This window comes from Oncorhynchus keta, chromosome 27 (genome assembly GCF_023373465.1).
Source record: "Oncorhynchus keta strain PuntledgeMale-10-30-2019 chromosome 27, Oket_V2, whole genome shotgun sequence".
Classification (NCBI taxonomy): Eukaryota; Metazoa; Chordata; class Actinopteri; order Salmoniformes; family Salmonidae; genus Oncorhynchus; species Oncorhynchus keta.
Window position 1 is genome coordinate 35,653,049 of NC_068447.1, and position 26,280 is coordinate 35,679,328.

General features: G+C 42.4%; 1 protein-coding gene across 5 annotated transcripts; it reads left to right on the forward strand.

Annotated features, from left to right (window-relative positions):
• Nucleotides 1–758: 758 nt before the first annotated feature.
• Nucleotides 759–26,180, forward strand: ccdc187 (coiled-coil domain containing 187). 5 transcript variants are annotated; one of them, XM_035738730.2, is made up of 13 exons: nucleotides 759–889; nucleotides 2,106–2,224; nucleotides 10,254–10,316; nucleotides 10,426–10,564; nucleotides 11,536–11,629; nucleotides 16,622–16,697; nucleotides 17,641–19,038; nucleotides 19,478–19,593; nucleotides 19,712–19,795; nucleotides 20,001–20,135; nucleotides 23,082–23,170; nucleotides 25,481–25,587; nucleotides 25,681–26,180. In XM_035738730.2, the coding sequence occupies exons 2-13, from the start codon at nucleotides 2,176–2,178 to the stop codon at nucleotides 25,830–25,832; spliced, it is 2,502 nt and encodes an 833-aa protein (XP_035594623.1). In that variant the 5' UTR covers nucleotides 759–889; nucleotides 2,106–2,175; the 3' UTR covers nucleotides 25,833–26,180. The 5 variants fall into 5 exon arrangements, with proteins under 5 accessions (XP_035594623.1, XP_035594626.1, XP_052338188.1 ...); XM_035738728.2 differs by lacking the exon at nucleotides 759–889 and adding an exon at nucleotides 912–1,340; XM_035738733.2 differs by lacking the exon at nucleotides 17,641–19,038.
• The last annotated feature ends 100 nt before the right edge of the window (nucleotides 26,181–26,280 follow it).

A 26,280-nucleotide genomic window follows, 5' to 3' on the forward strand; every position in this document is an offset into this window, starting at 1 on the left:
TAGAGTAGAGAGGTCTACAGCATACATTAAGGAGTACAAACCCATATCCAGAGATGGCTGATGATTGTGTGAGAAACAGATGAGAAATGGTGGGAGGAAAGGCTGAGAAGAGGGTGTCACACACCACCAAAATAATTGTCTCCTTTATTTTCTATAAGGATATGGCACATGACCTGGTGCGATTCAAATGGAGGCTGGTAATAGCAAGGCTTATTTGTTAACATATTAATGGAGTAGCCTGGATACTATCAAATGCTAGACTATGGCCAATAGATCCTCTTGACACATTGTATTTATAAATAATGCACATTCATGTTTGATGTATAACACTCCCCACACATTGCTAAACAGTTCCCTAAATGTTGCAGTGTGGCTGACCTTTGACCTTGTCTGTTCCACAAACAACTCAGGCCACTCACTTGTCACACATGTTGTCATCCCATGACCACAGATTCTTGTTTTTAGATAGCACCAACAGACGGCAGAAAATACCTCATTCAAATATGCATTGTTCAACTTTAATGCGAAAAATATCATTCCTATTTTAAACTGTTAATTTGAACTTTGAATTAGAAGGGAACCCCTGTATCTTATAACTGGTGGCAACGTTTTTTTTTGGTGAATCACAGACAATTATTAAAACGATGTAGTGTTCAGTCCCAGCCACATACACAAGTCTGTATAATTCAAAAATAAAAATGATATTGATAATAAGCGCCTATATAAATATTTACAAGTGTGTGCACGAGTTTGTGAGAGAGCACAACAGGTTAAAAAAAGGGATTCCGCACGCTGTCTATACATGGCTGTTGTCTAGTGCTACGGTCCAAGCTATCTGGAATACATGGGACTTGCTACCCCGTTGAGGTGAAAATGTAAAATGGTTAAGGTAAATGTTACGGTTAGGTAAGGGTTAAAGTTAGGTAAGGGTTAAAGTTAGGAATTAAGGGTTAAAATGAGGAATTAAGGGTTAGAGGTTAAGGGCGTCCCAAGGATTCCGGATTGCTCCTGCCAGTGTTTAGTGCCACGAGCCAAACAACTCGACAGAGATAGTGTGCTAAGTTTGTCCCCGCTGGCTTCCCATCAAACTACCAGACTGACGGCTTTGTTTCATTGATAAACTAAAAAGATAGTTGTATTAGGTCGAGACGCCTGGAATAGGTTTGCGAGACGTATCGGAGACTATGGCCAACATGAAAGGATAACTGCGGATAAAGTGTCTGGAAAATAAGGAACTTCGACAGAATCTCAAAGTTTATACTTTACTGTCATGTTTATTGTTGAATGCGCTTTTGTGTGCGCGAACAAACGATATTCAGGACTGTGGGCTGCGGATACAGGTAGGCTACAGCTTTAGGTTTTGTTTTGGTTGGGAATGTTTTTAGCGATTGATTGATGAGCTTGACAGACACGCATTAAACCTTTGATGTTTTTATTCATTTGACAAAGACCACATTGTGTCGACATTATCATAATACAAATGTCATTACAATGTTGTACATTGCCTTTGGAATGGAATTGGGTCCATCTCGTAGCGATCCTGCTGTAGAAAGCCTTTGCATTTAGGTGCGCGTTTCTCGACCTTTTCACTATTGTTCAGTAGAGTGTAAGTATTACATGTGTAACAGTGTTAAACGTTACAATATTGTCTCGAGTTTAGACTTTACCTTCCAACCATAACAGCTTATGTCAGTCAACAACCTTCATAATAGTACTTGAATGTTTAACATAAACATAGGAGAGTCTATAGGAATGATGTAATGTGTGCTTCTTCAACTGAATGCCTACTGTACAGTCGTCTGTCCAAAGAAACACCTGTAAGCCAAATTAAGATTTGAGGACTATGAAAGTCCACTGCTTAAGGTGCCTGCTGTGAAGTGTTGTCTCCTGTAAGAGTTACTACTGCAGATCAGTGTTGATCAGTGTTACAGGTGCTTCTACACCTGCATTGCTTGCTGTTTGGGGTTTTAGGCTGGGTTTCTGTACAGCACTTTGAGATATCAGCTGATGTACGAAGGGCTATATAAATAAATTTGATTTGAACATTACTTTTTTAAAATGATACTGGACTCTCTTATCTTTATGATATATCCATCATTCCCTAGGGTCTTGCTGTACTGATACTGCTGTGGGCAGCACTGAGGACAATGAGGCTGTGACTGGCCTCCTGCAGCCATGACAGAGCTGGAGATTGATCAGTCCCACCTGCCACGGGTCCAGGAAGGCAAGTAGAGAACTAGACTCACTGGCCAGGTCAACAGGTGTGTGTGGAAGTAAAGGTGTAGCACTTCAGGCCAGGCTACATATGCCCTGACCATACCACCTCGCCCTCACTTCAAATAATGTGCCAATGTGTGTGACTTTGGATTACTGTGAAACTAAACAAAAAAGCCAGACCCTCATTACGTAGAACTCCTGAGGGATTTCATGGAGGGAGGTGGGTGTTCGTTAGCAACCCAGAAGCCTGTAAATGTGTTTCAGTTGTGGCCTTGTCCTTCTCTCTGTCTTCCACCAGTAAGGGCTTTGCTTTTTGTCCATCTGGGATAAGAGGTGCTTGTGATGTCTTAGCAAGACAGGCAGGCAGGATTGTATACTGTCAAAGCCAAGGCTGCTGTGTAGCGAGTGGCCTGTGCACTGAAGATAAGAGCCTGGAATGGGATGGACATTCCAGAAATCCCCCCTCTCCCCTCTCTCCCACTGCAGTTGAGGGTGGATCGCCCCACTGGCTAGGTGCATATTAGATCTCTCTCCCCCCTCTCCCACTGCAGTTGAGGGTGGAGGATCGCCCCACTGGCTAGGTGCATATTAGATCTCTCTCTCCCTGCAGTTGAGGGTGGAGGATCGCCCCACTGGCTAGGTGCATATTAGATCTCTCTCTCTCCCTGCAGTTGAGGGTGGAGGATCGCCCCACTGGCTAGGTGCATATTAGATCTCTCTCTCCCTGCAGTTGAGGGTGGAGGATCGCCCCACTAACTAGGTGCATATTAGATCTCTCTCCCTGCAGTTGAGGGTGGAGGATCGCCCCACTGGCTAGGTGCATATTAGATCGCTCCCTCTCTCTCCCCCCACTCTGTATTGTTAGGCAAACTTTGCTTTTTTAACTTGCTACTATTTTGTTGGTACTTAATGCAGTACCGATACAAACTTACTGTTTTCAACCGATGGGTTCGCATTTTCTTACACTGTAATGACAGTCGTAGGTCATAGCTTTTTTTTTTCTTTGGCATTTCTGCATAAAAGCTAACTAATGAGCAGGACAGCATTAGATGTTGAGATAATTGCTCTTTCTGTACTTGTTTCCATTGACAATGGGCACAGTGTGTAAGAGAGCGTTTCCATGCTTTATTAAGCAGAGAACAGTGGACAAACAAAGCCCACTGTAGACTCTATTGCACCACTACACTACTTGCTAAAACAATAGCAGCACTCAAAGATGTCTTTCACTTTAAACTTTACCATCACAATACATTTTTACCAAAATGATTTGTCAGAATGCATTCATTGTTTTAGTTTGGTTTACTCAAAAGGGTTAAGTTATTTAATTTCCTACTGCTAGTTTGTGTTTTGCCTCTATTTCCTGAAGTGCTGTTCCCACTGTCCCAATTGTCCTTCCCAATTCTAGAAGCTCAGCCAAGTAAACTTGCTTAGTTTTCACTCCCCCCTTATCTGTTCCTGTTTTTTCTTCTCTGCTTTCCTGATATAGTCTGCCTCATCGGAGGAATGTAGCTCCCTAAGGAAGGCCCCCACCCCCCTCTGACCCCCATCCCAGTTACTTGTTTTCCACTATATAGCACAGCGAATGTCAATATTAGCTATATTGTAAAAATTCATGAAAACAAACTTGTGCTTTTTGGTTTTAATTTAAGATTAGGTATACTGTTAACAGTGTGGTCAGGTTTAAAATCACATTTTAAGGAGAGAAATTGTAGAAATGGGCGAGGGGGGTTATGACTTTGTGGCTGTGGCAACTAGTGACGGCCCAGTTACTCTCTCTCCCAGTCCACACATCCCTCCCTCGCTCTTCCTCTCTGCTCTGTGACAGCTCTAGCCCACACTGATATTTACCGTACAGTGTCTGAGCACACAGGAGCTGATGGTCCCATATCTAGTTAAAACATTCAAACTTATAGAGAGGGACGAAAGGCAGTGGCGCAGTGGTCTAAGGCACTGCATCGTCACTACAGTCCCTGGTTTGAATCCAGGCTGTATCACATCTGGCTGTGATTGGGAGCCCCATAGGGCAGCGCACAATTGGCCCAGCGTCAGCCAGGTTTGTTCTGGGTAGGCCGTCATTGAAAATAAGAATTTGTTCTTAACTGACTTGCCTAGTTAAATAAAGGTAATTTATTTTTTATAAATAAATAAAAAGAGCAAGGCCTGGTTGCATAAAACATCAAGTTTATTTCCTCATTTTTTCCCCCCCTTAAAGTTTCCTTGACTTAAAGTCAGTTGCACAAAACATTTAAGTGTGAATTTTCCCCTTAAATTAAGTAAAAAGGTTAAGGTCAAAACTACCATTCCAGTGTTTTACTTGCTATATTGTATTTACTTTGCCACCATGGCCTTTTTTGCCTTTACCTCCCTTCTCACCTAATTTGCTCACATTGTATATAGACTTGTTTATACTGTATTATTGACTGTATGTTTGTTTTTACTCCATGTGTAACTCTGTGTCGTTGTATCTGTCGAACTGCTTTGCTTTATCTTGGCCAGGTCGCAATTGTAAATGAGAACTTGTTCTCAACTTGCCTACCTGGTTAAATAAAGGTGAAATAACATTTTTAAAAAAGGGTGCCCATGAGGTCCCTTAAGTGCGTCATTAATTTTGGATATCAATGCAAACAATGTTTGTGGCGCCGAGTATTGTTTTATTCTGCCCTGTTTTCAAAAGGAAAACGTATACCAGCATGCTAGCTGCTTAGCTAAACAATGGAAGGTGTACAATCCATGGCTACAAAGCTAGCTACTCTGTAAGTTAGTGTGACATGCTAGAAATGAAAAGAAACAAGTTGAGGAGAAAAAAGTTACTGAAAGAAACGTTATCATTATTTTGCGATCTCCCAAAATAAATGCATTCTCATTGAGACATTCGTTCAGTAAATCGGGTCATCTCCATGGTAACCATAGACTCTTTCTGCCATACATGCCTTTAAACTACTGTAAAATCCCTTAAAATATGCAATTACCTAAGGAAATGTTTGAGGGGCTCTGTGCAACACCCTTAAGAGAAACACTTAAGATGTTTTATGCAACCGGGCCCAGGAAGGGAACAGTGGTGGGGGGGGGATTTGGCCTAAAATAGAACCCCTTTTCACTTTCTCCCACTCTCCCTCCACTTCTTTTGTCAACCAGCCACTTCACATCCACAGGCCAAGTGGCTGGGGAGATAAAAGCCAAGTGTTTCACCAGTGGCTTCCTCTCACTTTCGGTTGGTTGGACAGATTTGCACGTTACTCATTGTTTTAACACCAATCATTTTCCTAGTGCATGATTGACATCCCCGGTGGAGGAAGATTCATGATAAGGGAGGTTGTTTTTACCCAGAGGTCGTAAAGGTCATGGCTTCCTGCTTCTGACTCTTCACTTCAACATTTTACTGACTCTTCCTCTGGAGAGGCTGTAACAACAGACTTTGGAAAACAGCTACTGTCTGGAACCCTCATCAACCTGTTTCTCTCTTCTTCAAATGTTGGATCTATCAGAAACCCTGGATGTCGTCCCCCTTACTCCCTCATCTTGACAATTTGATACCGTGTTAACCCCTACCCACCAATTTGTCCTTCCTTCAAGTGCCACTACCAATTCCACCTGATCTCTTACTCCCTATCCTCTTACGAAACATGCTTTATAAGTCAGTGCCTTTTGTAAAGAAGCTTAAGATCCCCTCCCCTGTAAGATAATGTAAACAACATATTTGTGCTGAATCTATTCTCCTCGCTCTGTTTTTATTGTCACCACAGACTACTCCCTCCCAGCCCTGTCATGCAGTGTGTCCCTCCCCATCCACACCCCTGGATGTGGAACTTGAGCATAGTTTAAGTGTTGAATGAGTTCCAGAAAACAAGTTGGTTAACACACCTACCCAGGAAGCCCGCCAGTCACTTCCACCTCCACTGCTCTAGGGCCTGAGGGAACTGAGTTGAGCTGTCACTGCCTTCTGTTTAGCATGATGATTTTGCATTCAAATAATGTATTTCAAGATAGATGCACTTCTCGTGTGTGTGTGTCCCATCAATATAATTTTTCTGAGTGAGTTGAGGCCTGGAAAAAGACTTCAACTCCTGAGCTGTCCTGATTCCAAGCCAGATTAGGGACTAATCCTACTCCTTCCATGGCACAATGGGCAGTCTGGACACAAGGGCGGCTGGTCGATCAAGTTAGTGGTAAAGTCTCTCTAGCCATATGGCAGGTGTGTGTTGTCTGTCTGTCTGGATGAGGGTTAATGCTGGGCTTAAACTCTGAATACTGGCCAGACTCAGACTGGCATTCCTCCACAGTGATCGTGAAACTTAATGTGTCTCGGCTTAGTGTCAGAGAGAGTGGTCACCTTTTGACCTACAGTATTGAGCACTTTTGCATGCTGCCTTCAAAAAGACTACGGCCGGTATTCAATCTGATTATGCTTTGTCGGCAATGCACGTTTTAAAGGCAATTTTCACGGCGAATGCTGCAGATGTCGGTGCAATCGGAAATGACCTTTTTAAATAAAGCAAGATCTAATTGAATCCCGGCCTAAATTGACCAACTAGAAACGTCAGTCTTTGTTGTGGTACATGGTTTGAACCCCTGTATGAAAGGCCCAGGGTCGTGGGCGTCCTCCCTTCCCTGTTTACAGAACAAGAAAAAAGGGAGACATCCTCGATTTGACTGAACTTGGGCTGCTTGTGTAAACCCAAAATGTAACATGGCATTATTAGAGCAGGGTGTAGTGCAGGTAACTACAGGGCAACATTTCCCTGCTACTACAGTTCACCAGAGAAATGGTGGCTTCAGTCTCAACCTATTTAGAAAGGAGAGTTCGAGACAAGTTAGAGGGATACATGGAGACAGACAGAGACAGGGGTGTTGATCATTGACCGTTAACATGGGACTCTCCCAGTCGATGATGACAGCGGGTGTTTTAATTGGAATTTCACAATCTCCTCAAAGAAATGACTCCTTTTCATGACATCTGTAGTGTAGGCTATTTGATGTGTGTGTGTTTGAAAAAAGGACTGTAAAAGCTCCGATAGAATGTCAGAACTGAGGAACAGGAGAATGTGACTGGCTATGGGGTGGAGCCATTTGTCTGTCAAGCATGTAGTGTTTATTTTGCCAGAGTGACTTGACCATGTCAGCCCCAGAGTGAGTTTTTTTTTTTTTTTTTTTACAAATACACACTGCTGGCAGAGATGTTTAGACCCTCCTTGGGCTACTGTAAACAACCCACTGGTCTCTTAAAACTAGCTATTAAAACTAGATCAAAGGAGGGGGCAATACAGTGGTCATTTTTCCACCTAAAGTTTCAAATGTGTTCCACTAAAACCATTAACAACAACCAGCCTCCTCACTAAAGTTCTCCTCTGCAAATCTGGTATCCCTTTCTCTCTCTGTCTCGGTCTCTCTCTTTCTCTGTCCCTCTAACTTTCTGGTAGCTTATGGACTGGGGGGAATGGTTAACGATCTGGTTGTAATCTGATCTGGGGCATTACTATGTTCAGCAGGTGGCCGGTATATCTCAGTCACTGGGATGGGGGAGCTGTCACTGTGTAACACTGCCGGGCCATAATGCAGCAGTTTGATTGAATTAGGGAGTCTTTAGATGCTGCTGTGGGGGCCCCAACAGGCACCTCCAGGGACCAGGCACAAGGCACTAAAGATCGATCTGTACACACTGGCCTCTCCTCAGGAAGGACTCGGACATGCTGTTTAGGGCTGACCCCATTTAGCCGACTGGTCGATTGTTTGGTCGATAGGCTGCAGTTCGAGCAGTTGCAAAGAAAAAAGGAGGGGAATGGATACCTAGTCAGAGGTGTGGGGGGGCTGCCTTAATTGACATCCACATCTTCGGGCGCCCAGGGAGCAGTGGGTCAACTGCCTTTCTCAGGGGCAAGATGACTGATTTAAAAAAAATAAAAAATATATAAAAAAAACTTCGGCACACCAGTAGTACTGGACTCGGTAGTACTAGTAATACTGGTGTGTACTGTCTTTTTTTTGTTTGTTTTTTAAATGTAATTTTTACCCCTTTTTCTCCCCAATTTTGTGGTATCCAATTGTTGTCTCATCGCTACAACTCCCGTACAGTCTTCAATGTTTGTTTGGTTACGTCATTTCCTGTAACGCATTTTATTATTATTGTTAGTCTTTTACAATTGTCATTGTCAGTGGACACATTGTTTACAGAGCGCACAACCTAGGCTACACTTGTGAGAAACCAGGTTTGGTTCATTCCATTTACGAGTTGTCAATTTATTTGTTGTGTTTATTTATTGAAGCTTAGTGGTTAGCATTGGACTAGTAACCGAAAGGTTGCAAGATCGAATCCCCGAGCTGACTTGATGAAAATCTGTCTTTCTGCCCCTGAACAAGGCAGTTAACCCACTGTTCCTAGGCTGTCATTTAAAATAAGAATTTGTTCTTCATTGACTTGCCTAATTAAATAAAGGTAAAATACATTTGGTATTTTAATAGGATCCCCATTAGCTGTTGCAGCAGCAGCTACTCTTCCTGGGGTCCACTAGAGTTGTCTTTGTGGTAGACAGTCTGTAAAAAGTTGTTTTATATACTGAACAAATGTGTGTGTGTGTGTGTGTGTGTGTGTGTATATATGCAACAATTATTTTTACTAGAGTTACAGTTCATATAAGGAAATCAGTCAATTAAAATGAATTAGGCCCTAAACTATGGATTTCACATGCCTGGGCAGGGGCACACAGCTGTGGGTGTCTCTCGGAGGGCTTAGGCCAACCCACTGGGGAGCAAGGCCCACCCAACCAGAATGAGTTTTTCCCAACAAAAGGGCTTTATTACAAACGGATACTCCTCGGTTTCATCAGCTCTCCGGGTGGCTGGTCTCAGATGATCCTTCAGGTTAAGAAGACTGATATGGAGGTCCTGGACTGGTGTGGTGACACATTGTCAACGGTTGAGAGGCCGGTTGGACATACTGCTAACTTCTCTAAAACAACATTGGAGGCGGCTTATGGTAGAGAAATGACATTTTCTGGCAACAGCTCTGGTGGACATGCTTTCGGTAATTATGCCAATTTCATGCTTCGTTTAAAACTTGAGACATCTGGCATTGTGAGGTTGTCGGACAACACATTTGTATTGTTCCCACCACAAGGTGCACCTGTGTAATGATTTATTTCACCTCATGAAACATGGGACCAACACTTTACGTGTTGTGTTTTTATATTTTTATTCAGTATGAATACACTTTACAGATCTAAGAATTTAATATCTCTTGCATGTATTTTTGTTTCTTCACTATGTATTATTTTTGGGTGCTTGTGTAAAAGAGTGAGCACACTGCCATGAGGCAAACCTTTTTAGTGTGTGGCTGTAGGGAGGAGTGATGGTAGAGACAGAGGCCCAGACCCTACACACAGCACACAACATCGTCTGGTCTGGTCTGCTCTGGTGCACAGTTACACTGCAGCTGCTGGCATAATTCCAGACTGGGTGTTCCTCTGAGACTCGCTGGGCAGTCCTCCAGCCATGAAACTCATTGACTCTGGTCATCACACTACAATAATAGACATACCCAAACACACAGGAAGGGCTTGTTTGTATAGCCTGTTTAGATGTAGTCTATGTAATGTCTTGTACCCTTTCTGTTGGCCTCTTAGTACAAAATGTGATTGGACCAGGCAGTGTAGGATGTCATGGGTGACTATTGATGTGGTCTGCGGGACTGCTGTGCCAAAAACACAACTGCCCACTACATTGTCTCCTTGCAGCGCAATTCAGCACCAGTCAGATCTTTTGTTACGGTACCACAGTGGCAGTTGCACTTTCAGTATTATGTTTCTTTCAGTATTGAATCCACTGTACATCGAAACAGAATAGAAGTATTTGACGTCACTTGTCTTTCTCTCATTAAAGAACAAATATTATTTTCCCCCCCAAAGCTATGGTCACATATTATGACATGGAAATAAAGACGTTTAGTCCTTTTTTTGTAGAAATAAATGCTTTTTTCTTTTTTTTCTTTTGTGATTTGAAATGTTAAAATGGCTTTTGACCAACTGCCATTTTTTCCCCTTCAGTGTGCCATGTTTTTGCTGTCCTAGAGGATGGAGCGTTGGCACACAACCTACAGGAACAGGAAAGTAAGTACAACTATATCAATCCCAGTCCCTCATAGTAATGAGTCAGTTACAGTAGTAGTTGGTCCACTCTATCTGTCTGCGTGTAACCCTGTGTTCCCCTCTGTTCCAGTTGAGCAGTACTACACTACCAACATGCAGAAGAACCAGCTGGTGCAGAATGATATCCGCATTGCCAAGAGGCTGCAGAATGAGGAGGAGGAACAGAGAGCTCAACACGGAGCCCTCCTGAGCCAGGCATCTAGACAACTGTAAGGCACTGTGTTGATTTAAATAAATATTACTTACACACACACGTTCTCTACCTCATCCTCTCGATGTGCATGCACACACACACACGTTCTCTACCTCATCCTCTCGATGTGCATGCACACACACACACACACACGTTCTCTACCTCATCCTCTCGATGTGCATGCACACACACACTTTTTACTATCCCTGTGGGGACCAAAACATTTATTCCCGTTCAAAATACTATTTTCCCTAACTCCTAAATCTATCCCCTAACCTTCATTCTAACCCCAATTCAAACCCTAACCCCTAAACCTAAAATAGACTTTTTTCCTTGTGGGGACTGGTGAAATGTCCCCACTTCTCTGAATTTTCCTTGTTTTACCAGTCTTGTGAGGACTTCTGGTCCCTGCAATGATACTAAACCCACCACACACACACACACACACACACACACACACACACACTACCTGATACTCTCCATATTACCTCTGTGCATTTATTGTACTTACCTGTCTGTCATTATCTCAAACTCTCTAGTCCACCGGTATTCAAACTTTTCAGCGAGAACCCCATTTTTGTTTCCACCAGAATTTCTGGGGACCCTATGTTTTCGTGACCCCACTCCAAATCTAATGACGCAACCATAAAATATACACATTTCTAGTTATACATTGACAAATAACCTTACATTCATTACATTTTAATCTCTTATCAAAATGAAAATAAAATTGTTCCAACATGTTTTATTTTTCTAATGCATCTTTCTCAACAACCCCAAAAAGAATTGTGACCCTCTGCAGCTTGACCCCGACTGATCTAGACGGTTTCCATAAACACTTCTTAAATCATTTAAAATGTGTACTCTGGTATAGTGTACATATGGCTTGCAGCATGTTGTACATACTATACTGTATATGAAACACAGGGTGGTCTGATCTCTCGGTAGTAATCCTAGCCCTCTCCCCTGTCCCCTCTGTGTACACAGTCAGGAGGAGGACTCTGAGTACGCCAGGATGATCCAGGAGGAGATCTTGAGATGTGCTGATGAGGAGGCTCAGAGAAGGGAGCTGGAGGATGAGGTAAACTGCAGATGCCTTTTGATTTGAGGAGAGACTGGCGGTTCATAGTGGTTCTCTACAATACTGATTTTGTACTCACTGCTCAGTAATCCAAGTGGATTTCCTATAGCTTCCTGTATCTACTTCAGTTCTGTGGGGTCCAAATAGCTTGATATATAATGTGGCTCTGTAAAGAATAAGGTCCCAGTGGAGCTGAATGCTGCTCTGGGCCGCTGGTTTACCCACTCAGATTTGAGCAGGGTCAAAGGCCACCAGAGTGACAACTTGTGCGCTTTTAGCATGAATAACAAGTTGAGCAGTTTCCTGGTAATTCACTCCAGATTATGCTCCATCCCTTTTACTGTCCCACTGAAGGATAGTATTATGACAAACAGGCTAGATGGATGCAGAGGCTTTATCTGTACAATTTTGTAAAATATTTTGTCAAAAATGGGTGCATTGCCTTCAAAGTATTCACACCCCTTGAATTTAAATGTATTTGATTGTCATTTTTTTGTCAACAATCTACTCAAAATACTCAACGCATGTCAAACTGTCAAAGTGAAAAATTCTAACATTTGTAAAAAATAATATTATGATAAATAAAACACTGTTTTGATTAGGTATGTATTCAACCCCCTGAGTCAATACATGTTAATCACCTTTGGCAGCGATTACAGAGTGTATTTCTGGATAAGTCTCGAAGAGCAAGTGCTGAGCGATTTAACCAAAATTATGTTTTTTTGGGGGAGGTTATTAATATGGGCAGGTGGGACGGTAGCGTCCCACTTGGCCAACATCCAGTCAAATTGCAGAGCGCGAAATTCAAAAATACGTAATTGAAACTTTCTTGAAAATATGTTATACATCAAAATAAAGCTTAACTTCTTGTTAATCCAGCCGCTGTGTCAGATTTCAAAAAGGCTTTACGGCGAAAGCAAACCATGCGATTCTCTGAGGACAGCGCCCCGCATACAAACACATGCAAATCATATTTCAACCAGGCAGGTGTGCCACAAAAGTCAGAAATAGCGATATAATTAATGCCTTACCTTTTGAAGCTCTTCTTCTGTTGGCACTCAAATGTCCCAGAAACATCATAAATGGGCCTTTTTGTTCAATAATGTCCTTTATGTCCCAAAAATGTCAATTTATTTGGCGCGTTTGATTTAGAAATACACCGGTTTCAACTCGCCCAACATGCTTACAAAGTATCTAATAAGTTACCTGTAAACTTGGTCCAAACATTTCAAACAACTTTCCTAATCCAACCTCCGGTACCCTAAAACGTCGATAAAATTTAAGACTGAGTAAACTGTTTCTAATACCGAATAAAAACAAGGTGAAGCGCGCTCCAGTTGACCAAAACAGTAGAGTCCACCTGGAGTGACACTTACAATGGATAGGACTACTTCATTTCTCAAAAGAAAAACTATCAAACCATTTCTAAAGACTGGTGACATCTAGTAGAAGCCACAGGAACTGTAGCCAGCTCCTAATAAGGGTATCCCATAGTAAACAATTGGGAAATCCTATGACAATATATATATTTTTAAATCCCTGGATGGTTTGTCCTCTGGGTTTCGCCTGCCATATCAGTTCTGTTATACTCAGACATTATATTAACCATTTTAGAAAACACAATTTTCTATCCAAATCTAACCATTTATATGCATATCCTAGCTTCTGCGCCTGAGTAACAGGCAGTTTACTTTGGGAATGCTTTTCATCCGGAGGTGAAAATACTGCCCTCTACCCAAGAGAGGTTAAACAACTAATTGACCGACATTGGAATTCAAGTAATTGAACCTTTCATTTCGGGATTTTTGTGAGCCCAGCACACCGTTTCTCTAGAGAGAAATCGAATCATTCACGAGAGAAGTCCAAAACTATATGGGAAACATGGCAGAAGGAAGTTGTAGTTTTCATAGCAAATATTCAACCTAGTTCGGCACAGAGACATGGTAATTAATTCAATTACCATGATTTCTGACTCGGACACAGATGGATACTCCTTTACGCATGCTACGTTAGGTTAGATACACAGACCGCATATGCTTCCGCATGAAAAGAGGAATGTACACAATAAGACGATGGAGGCTTGATACCCATATGATGTAGTTTACATCATATGATGGCGCTTTTTGCGTCATATGATCCAAAAAGCATGATACACGAATGATTCCTGTATTTTGACAGTTTCCTATCTTAATGTTATTGCTGACAAACAAAAGATTTGGGACTATGTCAACAATGGACTAATCAAATGTATTTATAGAGCCCTTTTGACATCAGCAGTGGGTGGAATTATCCTTTAACAATTACAAGCATACCCATAACATGATGCAGCCACCACTGTGGTTGAAACTATGAAGAGTGGTACTCTGCTATGTGTTGTATTAGATTTTGTCACATTAGTGTTATTTACCACTGTAAATCATAGGTATCAGTGGTTTGGGCTGGATTATCCCTTTTAGATGAAGCTTAGATGCCTCACTCTCATAAAGGATCCTTGTTCAGAGTGAGTGAAGTCAGAGCAGACTGTGGGTGTGTCCATCATTCTAGGGGTAGGGTGGAAATCTTTTAGTGGCTTGGCCCAGGAACAGTAGTGTTGCTGTAAGTGGTGGTCTTTCATGTTGCCAGTCCTTTTTGTGTATACATATTCCAGTTACAAGGTTATTGCAAGTCCCCAAAAGACAGCAATTTGTTAATTTTAATGAATTCTTCAAAGACTTGATGTCTAAAGGTCAATGTCTTTGCTCGTCTGTAGAATCACTTGACTAAGCTTAGTCTTTACTCCATGGATTTAATAGTGCTAAATCACTTTCAGAAGCCTCAGTGTTAGCTAATTATAATGATGAGCAAACACACTCCAAGCAAATTCACCTTTATGGAAGATTGGCTGATGTAGTGTGTTGATTAAATATTAGCATCCCCGCTGACTGTTTAATTGCACAGCAGAACAGAAGGCACCAGGCGGTGCAGTCAGTCTAAATGCCAGATCCCCATGGCACTTCCTGAGCTAACCTGCCATGTCAAGCTGCTAATTGTCTGCTGAGGCTGGCAGCGCTGAGCTGGCGAAGTGCTCTGTGACTCAAGCTAGAGGAACAGTGCTTGTGCTCGTATGGTCTTTCTTAACACTTCACTTGTGTCATTAGAGATGTTGAACTGAGAACCCTCTAAACCTGCAGCGCTTGATCTACAAGTGGTGTCGAGAGGTTATACTGACAGGGATTGTTGTCCTTTTTTTGCAGACATAAAAAAAGTCTCTCTAAAAACACAAACCTTTTTGCTTCCTATGGTGTAGCTTAGACCTTACTTTACATAATCAGTGTTGAGTCTGTGCCCACCATCGGTGGAGACACAACATGCTCTTGAATACAGGTGTCACCTAGAGCCAGAAATCACCATAATTTGCAAATAAAATCATTAAAAATCCTACAATGTGATTTTCTGGATTTTTCTCTCATTCTTTCTGTCATAGTTGAAGAGTACCTATGATGGAAATTACAGGCCTCATCTTTTTAAGTGGGAGAACTTGCACAATTGGTGGCTAAATAATACTTTTTTGCCCCACTGTATTTTTATAGAGGGCTTCTTCATTACAATGGATAGATGATGTCTGTCTTACAGGAGGGCTCTGGGGATAAAGGCATAGCCCAGGTCTCTGGAGGTCTATTAGAGCTGCTCTTGTACAGGGTGTCTCTGGCATGCCCAGTTGACAAGGTGTTGGGTGAAAGTGAAGCAGTCCTCTTAGCACTTTTTCCAGAGCAGAGCCCAGTCTCTGCTTGCCCGGCAGGCAGGGGGAGATGAAAGGTTGATCTGTCTCTGGTCTGCTGGTCTGATCTGCTGGTCTGATCAGCCCCCAGGCCTTCCTGAAATAACCAGCCTCGCCAGGCCACCAGGAGCCTGGTCCTAGATCTATTTGTGTCGTCTTGCCACATTGACCATAAGAGTTGGTAAGACGGCACAAACTGAACTGGGACCATGCTAACCCAGAGTTGGTTTTGTGCTGAGCGGCCAATGTGGACCTGCCCAATTTCACTCATAATGGAGACAAGTGACCTACTGTGACTCTGCATTCAACACTTCCTCTGTCGACAAATGCCTTTCTAATGCAGGCCACCCAGATTCTGTCTATGCAATGACAGCGGCTAGCCCTCAGTGTTTATCATGCTGCGGGTTTCCACCCATGATAATAAATACTGTTTAGTTGTAGTGCTCTCATTTCCACAGAACAAGGCAAAGATACATGCGTGTTGTGTTCTATGGAGTTCATGTTTTGTCATTTACTGTTTGTTTGCGTTAACCCCCTGAACCACCAGACTGAGTCATGGACCATTGTGATCCTTGTTTGTACTTAGAGTATACTTCTTGGCATTGTTCTTAATCTGTGTCATAATCGTACACTTGTAGCCATGTTGTTCTGTGGATGCTTCACATCACTCACCATTCATTCTTTGCTGATTTCTTTGAAGGTTCTGTTAACTGCTAGTACTTGCTTTACCATCTTGAGTAATTGCTTCGGTCTTTGTACGGTGATTGTGGACAATATTATACTGACACCTTGTGGTGCTAATCTGTACTGTACATATTAATGACCTCCTTCATGGGCAGGGAAATCAGTGGAAAGGGTTTTTGAATGAAGGCTAGATGGTTGGAAACTTAATAGGAAGCACAGTCGTTGATGCCAACATTTCCCCACGTACACGCCTGGTTAACCTCACCCGCAATACTTGGCTGACATTTTTGACTCTGTATGGCAACTGAGTGTGTGAAGAGTCTGTTCTGCTCTGAATTGACCTCAAATCAGTCTTATTTACTTTGATATTTGATACCTGCTGAAGACATTTGTTTCTATCTCAAAACTATTCATTTTATTGACATGTGCTGACTGAATTTATTGTTACGGTTCTGGTCCCATGGATGAAACGATAGACACAGGCGTTTTGCAATAACATCTGTTAAACATGTGTATGTGACCATTGAAATTTGGTAACATTGTTTCCACAGGAAATGGCTAAACGCATTCAGGAAGAGGAGGGGCTGAGGGTCAGACAGAGGAGTAGGCAGGAGAGTCTCAGTGACGGTACGGCCACACTTTGTTTATCTTGTATAAGGGAAGCAACTGATACTGTCACTTTCCAAATATTGCTAACCATTCCAATAATGTCTCTAACGGTGTACTTAATGTGTAAAAGGCTCCTGTGTTGACAAGACCATTTGTTTTAGGGTTCCTTTTTATCTTTCTGTGGCTTCTTTTATTTCTGAAATCATGTCTAAATGATTGATTGCTTTGGTTTGAATCATACTTTGGGTGGTGCCTGTTACTCTGACCTTTCCTGATAATTCTGTTACTTCTCAATTATTTTTTTCAAAGCCATGATTGGGGTGCGTGCTGTTTTCTTTTATGATCACAACGAGGACAAAATATGACACTGAGGAACTTGAAATCTTAATGAACTAAATAAACCCCACTGTTTCTAATTTCACTGAAAGTGACGAACCATCAAGCCCTCCACACCTGGATCATTGTGACCGCGTTGTAGGTGTAGATCATAGATGCTGTGTGGTAAAGTCTAACGCTTGCATGGGGAGGATGGGCCCTAATCTAACTCTGCTTTGCTCTGCATGCTTGACTGCTGTCAATCCCATCTGCATCCACTTGACCCCACAGGTCTCCTGGCAGCATAGATGGTCAGCCTTATCCCTTTGGCAATCACTCAGCTATAGCTATCTCCTTAATAACATGGACCATGGCACTGTATGTGTTTTGTCTGTCAAGCTTGTATTTGAATGTGCACTTATAGCTAAATAATCTTATGATAATTTAATGACATGCCTCTGTTGGGCCCAATAGGGTTAAGAAGTGTTTTAAAAAAAAGTGCATTTAATTTAGCATGGCCCCTTGTATTTTCACATGCAGCCCAAGTCTGTCTTGCACTATTTACTGCACCTGCCTAATAATACATGTAAAACACAAACACCCACATTCACCTGCTTTTGTGTTTGCATGTTTGGCTTGACTAAAGACAGTGCCAGCGTCCCTGCCTCGGCTTGCCCACACCAGCCTGCTCTCAGCACCAGCCCCATACATGGAGAAGAGCTGCACCATCAGCCTGCTACCAGCAGGTGGCAGTGTTCTATCTCTAACACACAGCCACAGTCAGACTCTACAGCTGCGCCTCTGTCTGAGCCCTACAGGACAGCAGGACAGAATAACAGAACTCTATCATCACGTGATAGACACATGGATCCCCCTAGACGCATCAGAAACTACCTCCAATGCCCTCCACCTGACTATCTGAGTGATGAAGGCTCAGAGCACACAGACACTGTTTTCCCTGAACACCTCCCTCCATCCCGGCCGTGTAGACAGGAGAAACGTCTCAACACTGCCCCTAGTGGTTACAGGACTCCTGTGCACCGGCCACAAGAGCGAAGCAGCGGGAGTCTCAGCCGCCACAACCGCTTCAGAGAGGACCATGGCAAGGTTTGGGAGAGGGGCAGAGGAGAGAGGGAAGAAAGGGGGAGTCTGCGGGACAGGGATAGGATTTGGGACATGAATCCCAGGGTAGCTCGTGATGGGGGTTATGACAGGGACCCCAGGTCAGAGGATGGCAGGGAGCGGCACTACAGAGGAAGAACTAGTGACCCTGCTAGAGGGGTGCAGGATAGAGACCGAGATGAGGTCAGAAGGAGCTGGACCCACAGAGAGACCAGCGACAAGAAACAAGTCCGCTTCCAGGACGACACCAGCAGACGCTGTCATAGTTACCATGGCGACAGCAGGCGGGCAGGAAATGTCTGGGAACTGATTGCCCATGACTTAAGAGAGCGGGGTGTGGCCTTGAGGCAAAGCTTCAACGGGGGGTCACGGTCACAGCGGGCAAGGGGTAAGGGCAGAGACAGCCAGGTGCATGATGGGGGAAATACCATCGCCTGTAACAACTCTCAACCACAGAGGGCTTTTCAAATGGCCATTTGCAACAGGCCCAGTTACCATGGAGATGTCAGGGAAAGGAGTGCCTCACAAAGAGAGAGCCTCTGTCACCGTGGTCATGAGGGGGAGAGAGAAAAAATCCATGAAAACCTGACCATAGACGAGGCTAGTGGGACTGAGGTCTATGATGAACACTGTAGAGATGATAGGCTGTTCAGCAGAGAGAGCGAGGGGAGGAGTAGTGGAGACTCCAGACACAAGGTCAGCTCAGGTGGGGACAAGGAGAGGGAGGAGGGCAGGGGCGACAGGCACTACCATAGCGAGCGCAGGGTGAGGAGTGAACACCAGCATGAGGAGGAGGATAAGCAGTACCACTCCGAGGAGGAGGAGAGACCCCCACTCTCACAGAAAGTCTCCCAGCGCAGCCAAAGCTTCTGCAGCAGAGGGCCCTCCATCAGGGCCAGATCCAAGCACACCCACAGAGCAGGTAACACGCAGAGCTACAGGCTGCAGGTACCTCAGTGCTCTGAACAGGCAGACCTGCAGGGAGGCAGCTACTGTACTTTCCCTTTTGATTAAGGGTATTTTTTCAAAAGTGTGATATTTCCTCTGTAATATTGTTGGTCATTCTGATGGTCTGGGAAATATCTTAACCTGGATTTCCTTTATTCAGAGAACAGCTGCTCTTCTTCAACCCCTCTCCAGCCTTCATCTTCTTTGTCCTCTCATCTCTTGAAATGATCTAACAGACTGATCTAACAGCATGTGCTGTATCGTTTCTTTCCTCTAATTACATGTCTGTCTTCATCTTCAAGGTCTGTTATTTATATACCTATATACCTTTTATCATACCACATCACAGCATCACTCCCATCACACCCCTTATTTCTCTAAACCCTCCTGACTCCAAGTCTCTCCTCCCACAGGAGCCGCACTGCAGCTGGAGAAAGGGGCGTGTCTGGACCTGGGGGAGCTGCAGCAGGTGCTGCTGGATGAGGAGCTGGCCAGGAGGCTGCAGGAGGAGGAGAAGCTGCTGAGGAGGGTAAGGAACAGGAAGGATACCCCACCCACAGTGCCACCTGCTGGATGTACTTTCAGCTCTCCCGAATACTACTATGTTGCTGAGTGTTAACCACTCTTCTCTGGTGTTGTCATTGCAGAGTCCTCCAGCCCGTCCCTCCCACTATCAACGTGATTCCTATCCAGCGGGAGACTTCAGAGTGGCACAAGTGGCCCAGGATGAGGTAAGATGTTGTTTTGGAGGTACAGCCGTAAATATAATGATTTCGTCAGTTTCTTTAAGGGAGTCTCAAGTTTGTATGAACTTTTTATCACCCAATCTCACTAGTCATCAGATAAATCATAGGCTTAGCAAAACCATTAGAAAATGCAGCCTTCAAAGCCAAAGGTGTGATTATGACACTTTGTGGTCACTGTGTCCTCTGTCAGGAAATCGCCCGCTTCATGCAGAAGCAGGAAATGAAGTCAAAGCGTCGTTCACGTGACCTTGATGGCCCGGGGTCACAGCGTGAACCGCATGACCTGGCTGACCCCTATGACAGGAGAACTGCCAGAGAGAGACTGGTAGCTGCTGCTGTTTTTGGGGGGGTTTTCAATCGCTTTTTGGTGCCATTTTCACGTGTGTGTGTGGTGAATTTAACACTTGTAATGCAGCAGTCTCATATTAACAAGTATTTATTGTGCATTCATTTTGAAGACTTCTTTCACCATTGATCCAAAATACTGTTGAAGTCTGTAGTTTACATACACTTAGGTTGGAGTCATTAACTCGATTTTCAACCACTCCACAAATTTCTTGTTAACGAACTGTAGTTTTGGCAAGTCTGTTAGGACATTTACTATGTGCATGAGACAAGTCATTGTCCAACAATTACTTATAATTCACTGTATCACAATTCCAGTGGGTCAGAAGTTTACATACACTAAGTTGACTGTGCCTTTAAACAGCTTGGAAAATTCCAGGAAATTATATCATGTCTTTAGAAGCTTCTGATAGGCTAATTGACATCATTTGAGACAATTGGAGGGGTACCTGTGGATGTATTTCAAGGCCTACCTTCAAACTCGGTGCCTCTGCTTGACATCATGGGAAAATCAAAAGAAATCAGCCAAGACTTTAGATAAATAATTGTAGACCTCCACAAGTCTAGTTCATCCTTGGGAGCAATTTCCAAATGCCTGAAGGTACGACGTGTACTATTGTTTGTACAGATGAACAAGTATAAACACCTTGGGACCACACAACCATCATACCGCTCAGGAAGGAAACACGTTCTGTCTCCTAGAGATGAAGGTACTTTGGTGTGAAAAGTGCAAATCAATCCCAGAACAACAGCAAAGGACCTTGTGAAGATGCTGGAGGAAACGGGTAGAAAAGTATCTATATCCACAGGAAAACGAGTCCAATATCGACAACCTGAAAGGCTGCTCAGCAAGGAAGAAGCCACTGCTCCAAAACTGCCAAAAAAAGCCAGACTACGGTTTGCAACTGCACATGGGGACAAAGCTCTTACTTTTTGGAGTAATGTCCTCTGGTCTGATGAAACAAAAATGGAACTGTTTGGCCATAATGACCATCGTTATGTTTGGAGGAAAAAGGGGGTGGCTTGCAAGTCAAAGAACACCATCCCAACCGTGAAGCACGGGGGTAGCAGCAACATGTTGTAGGGGTGCTTTGCTGCAGGTGGGACAGGTGCACTTCACAAAATAGATGGCAACATCTCAACGCAGTCAGTAAGTTAAATCTTGGTCGCAAATGGGTCTTCGAAATGGACAATGACCCCAAGCATACTTCCTAAGTTGTGGCAAAATGGCTTAAGGACAACAAAGTCAAGGTATTGGAGTGGCCATCACAAAGCCCTCATCCTATAGAAAATGTGTGGGCACAACTGAAAAAGCGTGTGCGAGCAAGGAGGCCTACAAACCTGACTGTTACACCAGCTCTGTCAGGTGGAATGGGCCAAAATTCACCCAACTTATTGTGGGACACTTGTGGAAGGCTACCCAAAACGTTTGACCAAAGTTAAACAATTTAAAGGCAATGTTACCAAATACTAGTTGAGTGCATGTAAACTTCTGACCCACTGGGAGTGTGATGAAAAATATAAAATCTGAAATAAATCATTCTCTCTACTATTATTCTGACATTTCACATTCTTAAAATAAAGTGGTGATCCTAACTGACCTAAGACGGGGAATTTTTACTAGGAATAAATGTCAAGAATTGTGTTTGGCTCAGGTGTATGTATGTAAACTTCCCACTTTGGCTGTATAAGATTATAAAAAGATTGCTTTAATCGTCACCAACTTAATGATATCTTCTCAATGTAGTTATTTTAACAACCAGTCCAATCCATTAGCAATAAATGCAAGATGCATGTTTCAAAACTGTCCCTTTTGAATGTAATATGCTACAGTACATTAGGCAATGCACTACCCGTTGAAATTGACTGACCGCGTTTCCATTTCTCCCATGTTTGATCGAAGGTGTGTGATCATTGAAGACATCGTTCATAATCATGATGCAAAAAATACAAGTGGTGTTCTGAAATAAGCGCAACATACTGTTGGTGTACTGTAATCAAATTAAACAAATGTTTCTTTCACTTATCTCAATGTTTCAGGTACTAGTTTGCAACAAGCCTGTCCTGAGTGTTCGGCCATAGGTTGATCTAAAAACATGTTGTTTTTTTTAAACATAAGGAAGTGTAATGTCATCGCCTAAGCACGTTTTCACCCACTGGGTGGATAGCCTACTAATATTACAGTACTGCATTGGCCAATGCAATTTTAGTAAAGCATGTTGGACACGTTTAGAGGAAGCATTTGTTACATACACTGCCTTCGGAAAGTATTCAGACCCCTTGACTTCTACATTTTGTTACGTTACAGCCTTATAATTGTTTAAATTTTTTAAAGAAAATTCAACAATCTACGTACCCCATAATAACAAAGCTAAAACAGGTTTTTACAAATGTTTAGAAATATATTAATACTTCACAAATATCCATTTTAATTATTATGTGTAGTAACAAACCAGTTTAAAGTCTATAGGTTTACCAAACCGTTAATCTGACTGCTCTTAATTGATAATCACTTAAGTCCTAGTGAAATTGATTTTTAACAAATGTGAAGAGGATCCTATCAAAAGTAATGTGAGCACTGCATTATGGAAGAATGACTTTATGAACATGTATTGCAATGTGAAACATGTGTTTCTAGATTAAACTGATTTTAAGTTTAGTGAAAAAGTGACAATGATGAGGATGTTATACTTGGTCAATTGAAAATGTGCTTAGTTTTAAAATACTTGCCCTTTTGATCTGTTTTGAGTTTAATACGAAGTTGTGAATGTACCAAAGCGATTGGGGGAAGAAAAAAACAAACTGTAATGAGCCATTGCCTACGTAGTGTTAACTATTGACGCTACTTTTGAATAAAGTGTCTGTCTTATTTCAAAACAATGTTTTCAATAGGAATATTGTTTATAATTACTGTCCTGTGTCTCAGATCCAGCGAGAGAGACTGGGCTCAGATGACATTCCATCTCCTACTGAAGACTGCTCTCCAGACTATCAGGCCCCTAGACCCACAACCCAGTGAGTCAGTGTGTGTGTGTGTGTGTGTGTGTATAACACTGGGAAACCCCAGGCTGGAAGTGCCCTCCTTTAGCACCTGACTGATTTATCATTTGCTGAAGAAGTATGGGGCTTTTGAAAAAGTAATTGCTAGAGATAATTTAAAAAAATTAAATTTAAAGTTCTTTGTTTTTCAACCAAAAAAACACATTCCACATTCACAGATGTGACTGACTTAAAATAATAATAATATTGAAAACTATATATATATATATAATAATTTAAAAAATACAAAAAATAAATTATATATATATATATATATATATATATATATATTTCTTTGTATATAAAACTTGCAGGAGCACTATCAAGGTACTTATTGGCTATTTCCAGCCTTAGCTGAGACAACCAGCAAATAATTAGTTTTTAGATTTTACAGCACCTTACACAACATATCTGCTAATTTCCCTAATCACCCCATTCACTCTGTCCAATTTGAATATAGTTGTGTAGTGGAGACCAGAGTCTATCAAATTTGGGCTGTTCTTGCAGAGGTCATAAGTGTTTACTTTCTCCCTCTTGAAAAGCTCAATCTGGTCAATCCACATTTTAAATGTAGGAGGGGTATTGGAGGCCCACAATGGGAGAATACATTTCTTAGCGAAGTATGTAATAGTCATAAGCAAATGCTGGGCATTAAGAAGATGGATACACGGGGTCATATCAAACTGTACATCTAGTATTTTCTGTGCAGCAGTATGTACAGATTGCCAAAATCTGGCAATCTCTCTACAGCTCCAAAATACATGCATATAGGTTTTACTTTCAGAGGTACATCTTTTACAGTTTGGAGAAATGTCTGTTTTCATTCTATGGAATCTCAAAGGCGTGTAATAAAATGTGTACAAAAATGTGTAATTAGATCATTTTTACATTAGTAGAGGCGCAGTATACCCTGTTGCAAACCTCCGCCCATAACTTATCACTGATAGTCAGACCAAGGTCCTTTTCCCAGATTATTTTCAAAGGAGTAAAGGAGGAGCCTCCTTTCTCAGAAAGGAGTCTATAGATGTAAGAGATTTCACCTTTAATGGATTGTGCGGTGACAAGAAGGGTTTCAACTTCATTCAACTGAGCTCTAAACCTCCTCTTGGAAGTAAATGAGGAAATGACATGTCTAATTTGAAGATGTATAGAAAAAGGGATCTTGGCACATTGAATTCACTGCAGTGCTCTTGAAAGGATTTCAGTGTAGTGGTTTTCTGATGAAATAGGTTTGAAAAGGTCCTGATCCCTAGAGTATGCCAAAGATTAAAGTTGGCATCCCTCAGGGCTTTTGGCAAGTCTGGGTTGCCTACTATAGGCGAGTGAGGACATATTTGGGAGGAAATGCCCAGGTATTTCTTACAGTCCCTCCGTTAGTAGGGTGCTGTAAATCAAAGGTTTTGGCTATGTTGCCCACTTCACTAACGTTATTAATGAATATAATTGAGCTTAGGGGCAATGAACCACAGGGTTGGGCTTCTATCTGAATCCACGTTGACTCTTGTGTGTTCGTGATCCAAGTTAGCATGTTGTGGATTTGGGCAGACCAGTAGTACAATTGAAGGGAGGGAAGGGCAAGACCACACTTAGATTCAGGTTTCAATAGAGTGGAGAACTTGATCCCAGATTTGTATTATTGCCCCATATAAATTTGGTGATGCTTTGGTTAGTTGTTTTGAAAAAGGAAACTGGGAGATGGCATGGGAGCATCTGACATAAATAGTTCAGTTTAGGGAGGATGTTCATACGGATTACATTAATTCTTCCTACTAAGCTAATTGGGAGGGAGATCCAGGAGTGGAATCATTTTCCTTGAAAAGGCTATTCAGATCTGGTGTTATGAAGATCCCATGGTATTGAAACCCCTGTGTCTTCCATTGGAAAGGACATAGTGTCTTCATAGAGCTGGTGATTGTAATATTGAGAGGGCAGACAGTGGATTTGTTCAAATTGATCTTATAACCTGAACTTGCCATACTGGGCAATTGTCTAAAATGGGAGGGATTTCTCAGGGTTGGATATGTAGAGCAAGACATCATCCGCGTAAAGCGAAATCTTGTGCTGCAGGCCGCCTGCAGAAACACCCATAATAATTGGATTGCTCCTTATCAACTCTGCCAGAGGCTCCGCCCCCAAAGAGTAGAGCATTGGAGACAGCGATTACCCTTGTCTTGTGCCCCGATTGCTAGAGATTTTGATATCCGTTGAGTGGGCTGCAATCATGTCGTGGTAGATTTGGCTATGAAAGTAGTTCTATATTTCAACCAACTACTCATATCTTTACAGATCACAACAGCCAATCAGAATCAGAAACATTGCAGAGGAACTGGACCCAACTTTCAAGGCTAGTAGACAAGGCGAGGAGGGCATCAGAGCAGGACCGACAATCTCTGGTAGGAATAACAACACCGCGGATCATCTCATCATAACATGTAGCTTCTACTGTAGAGGTAATGAGCAGTTCTAAAACATCCTGTTCCTTATAGGCACATCCTCCTGCCAGTCTCATCCCACTCCTCACTCCGGCTTACATGATTTTATGGAGGAGCCAACGTTCATCCCGCCCACCAAGAGGCAAAGCGACAAATCTGTACACTCCAAATCCAAAGAGAAGAAGGAGAACTGTAAGCAGCAGTGATGTCAGTCTGAGACCATGGGCCCGGGAGTATAACCACACACCCCTCACATTACTTTACCTGACTGCAAGAGGATTTAAAGAATTATATTTAGTTATCCCAACTAGCACTTTAACCAGATAAAAAATGTTTAAAAAAAAGAAAGAAAAGGATTTTGTTTTTGTTAAAAGGACTGGTCCAGATAATTTATTCACGTTTAAGTAGTGAGTGCATACATTTTTGTACTTTTTCTTACTGGGTTCATATAACTCAATAATATTCAAAGGGAAGAATTATACACTGAACAAAAATATAAACGCAACGTGAAGTGTTGGTTTCATGAGCTGAAATAAAAGATCCCAGAAATGTTCCATACGCACAAAAAGCGTATTTCTCTCAAATGTTGTGCACACATTTGTTTACATCCCTGTTATTGAGCATTTTATCCGTTGCCAAGATAATCCATCCACC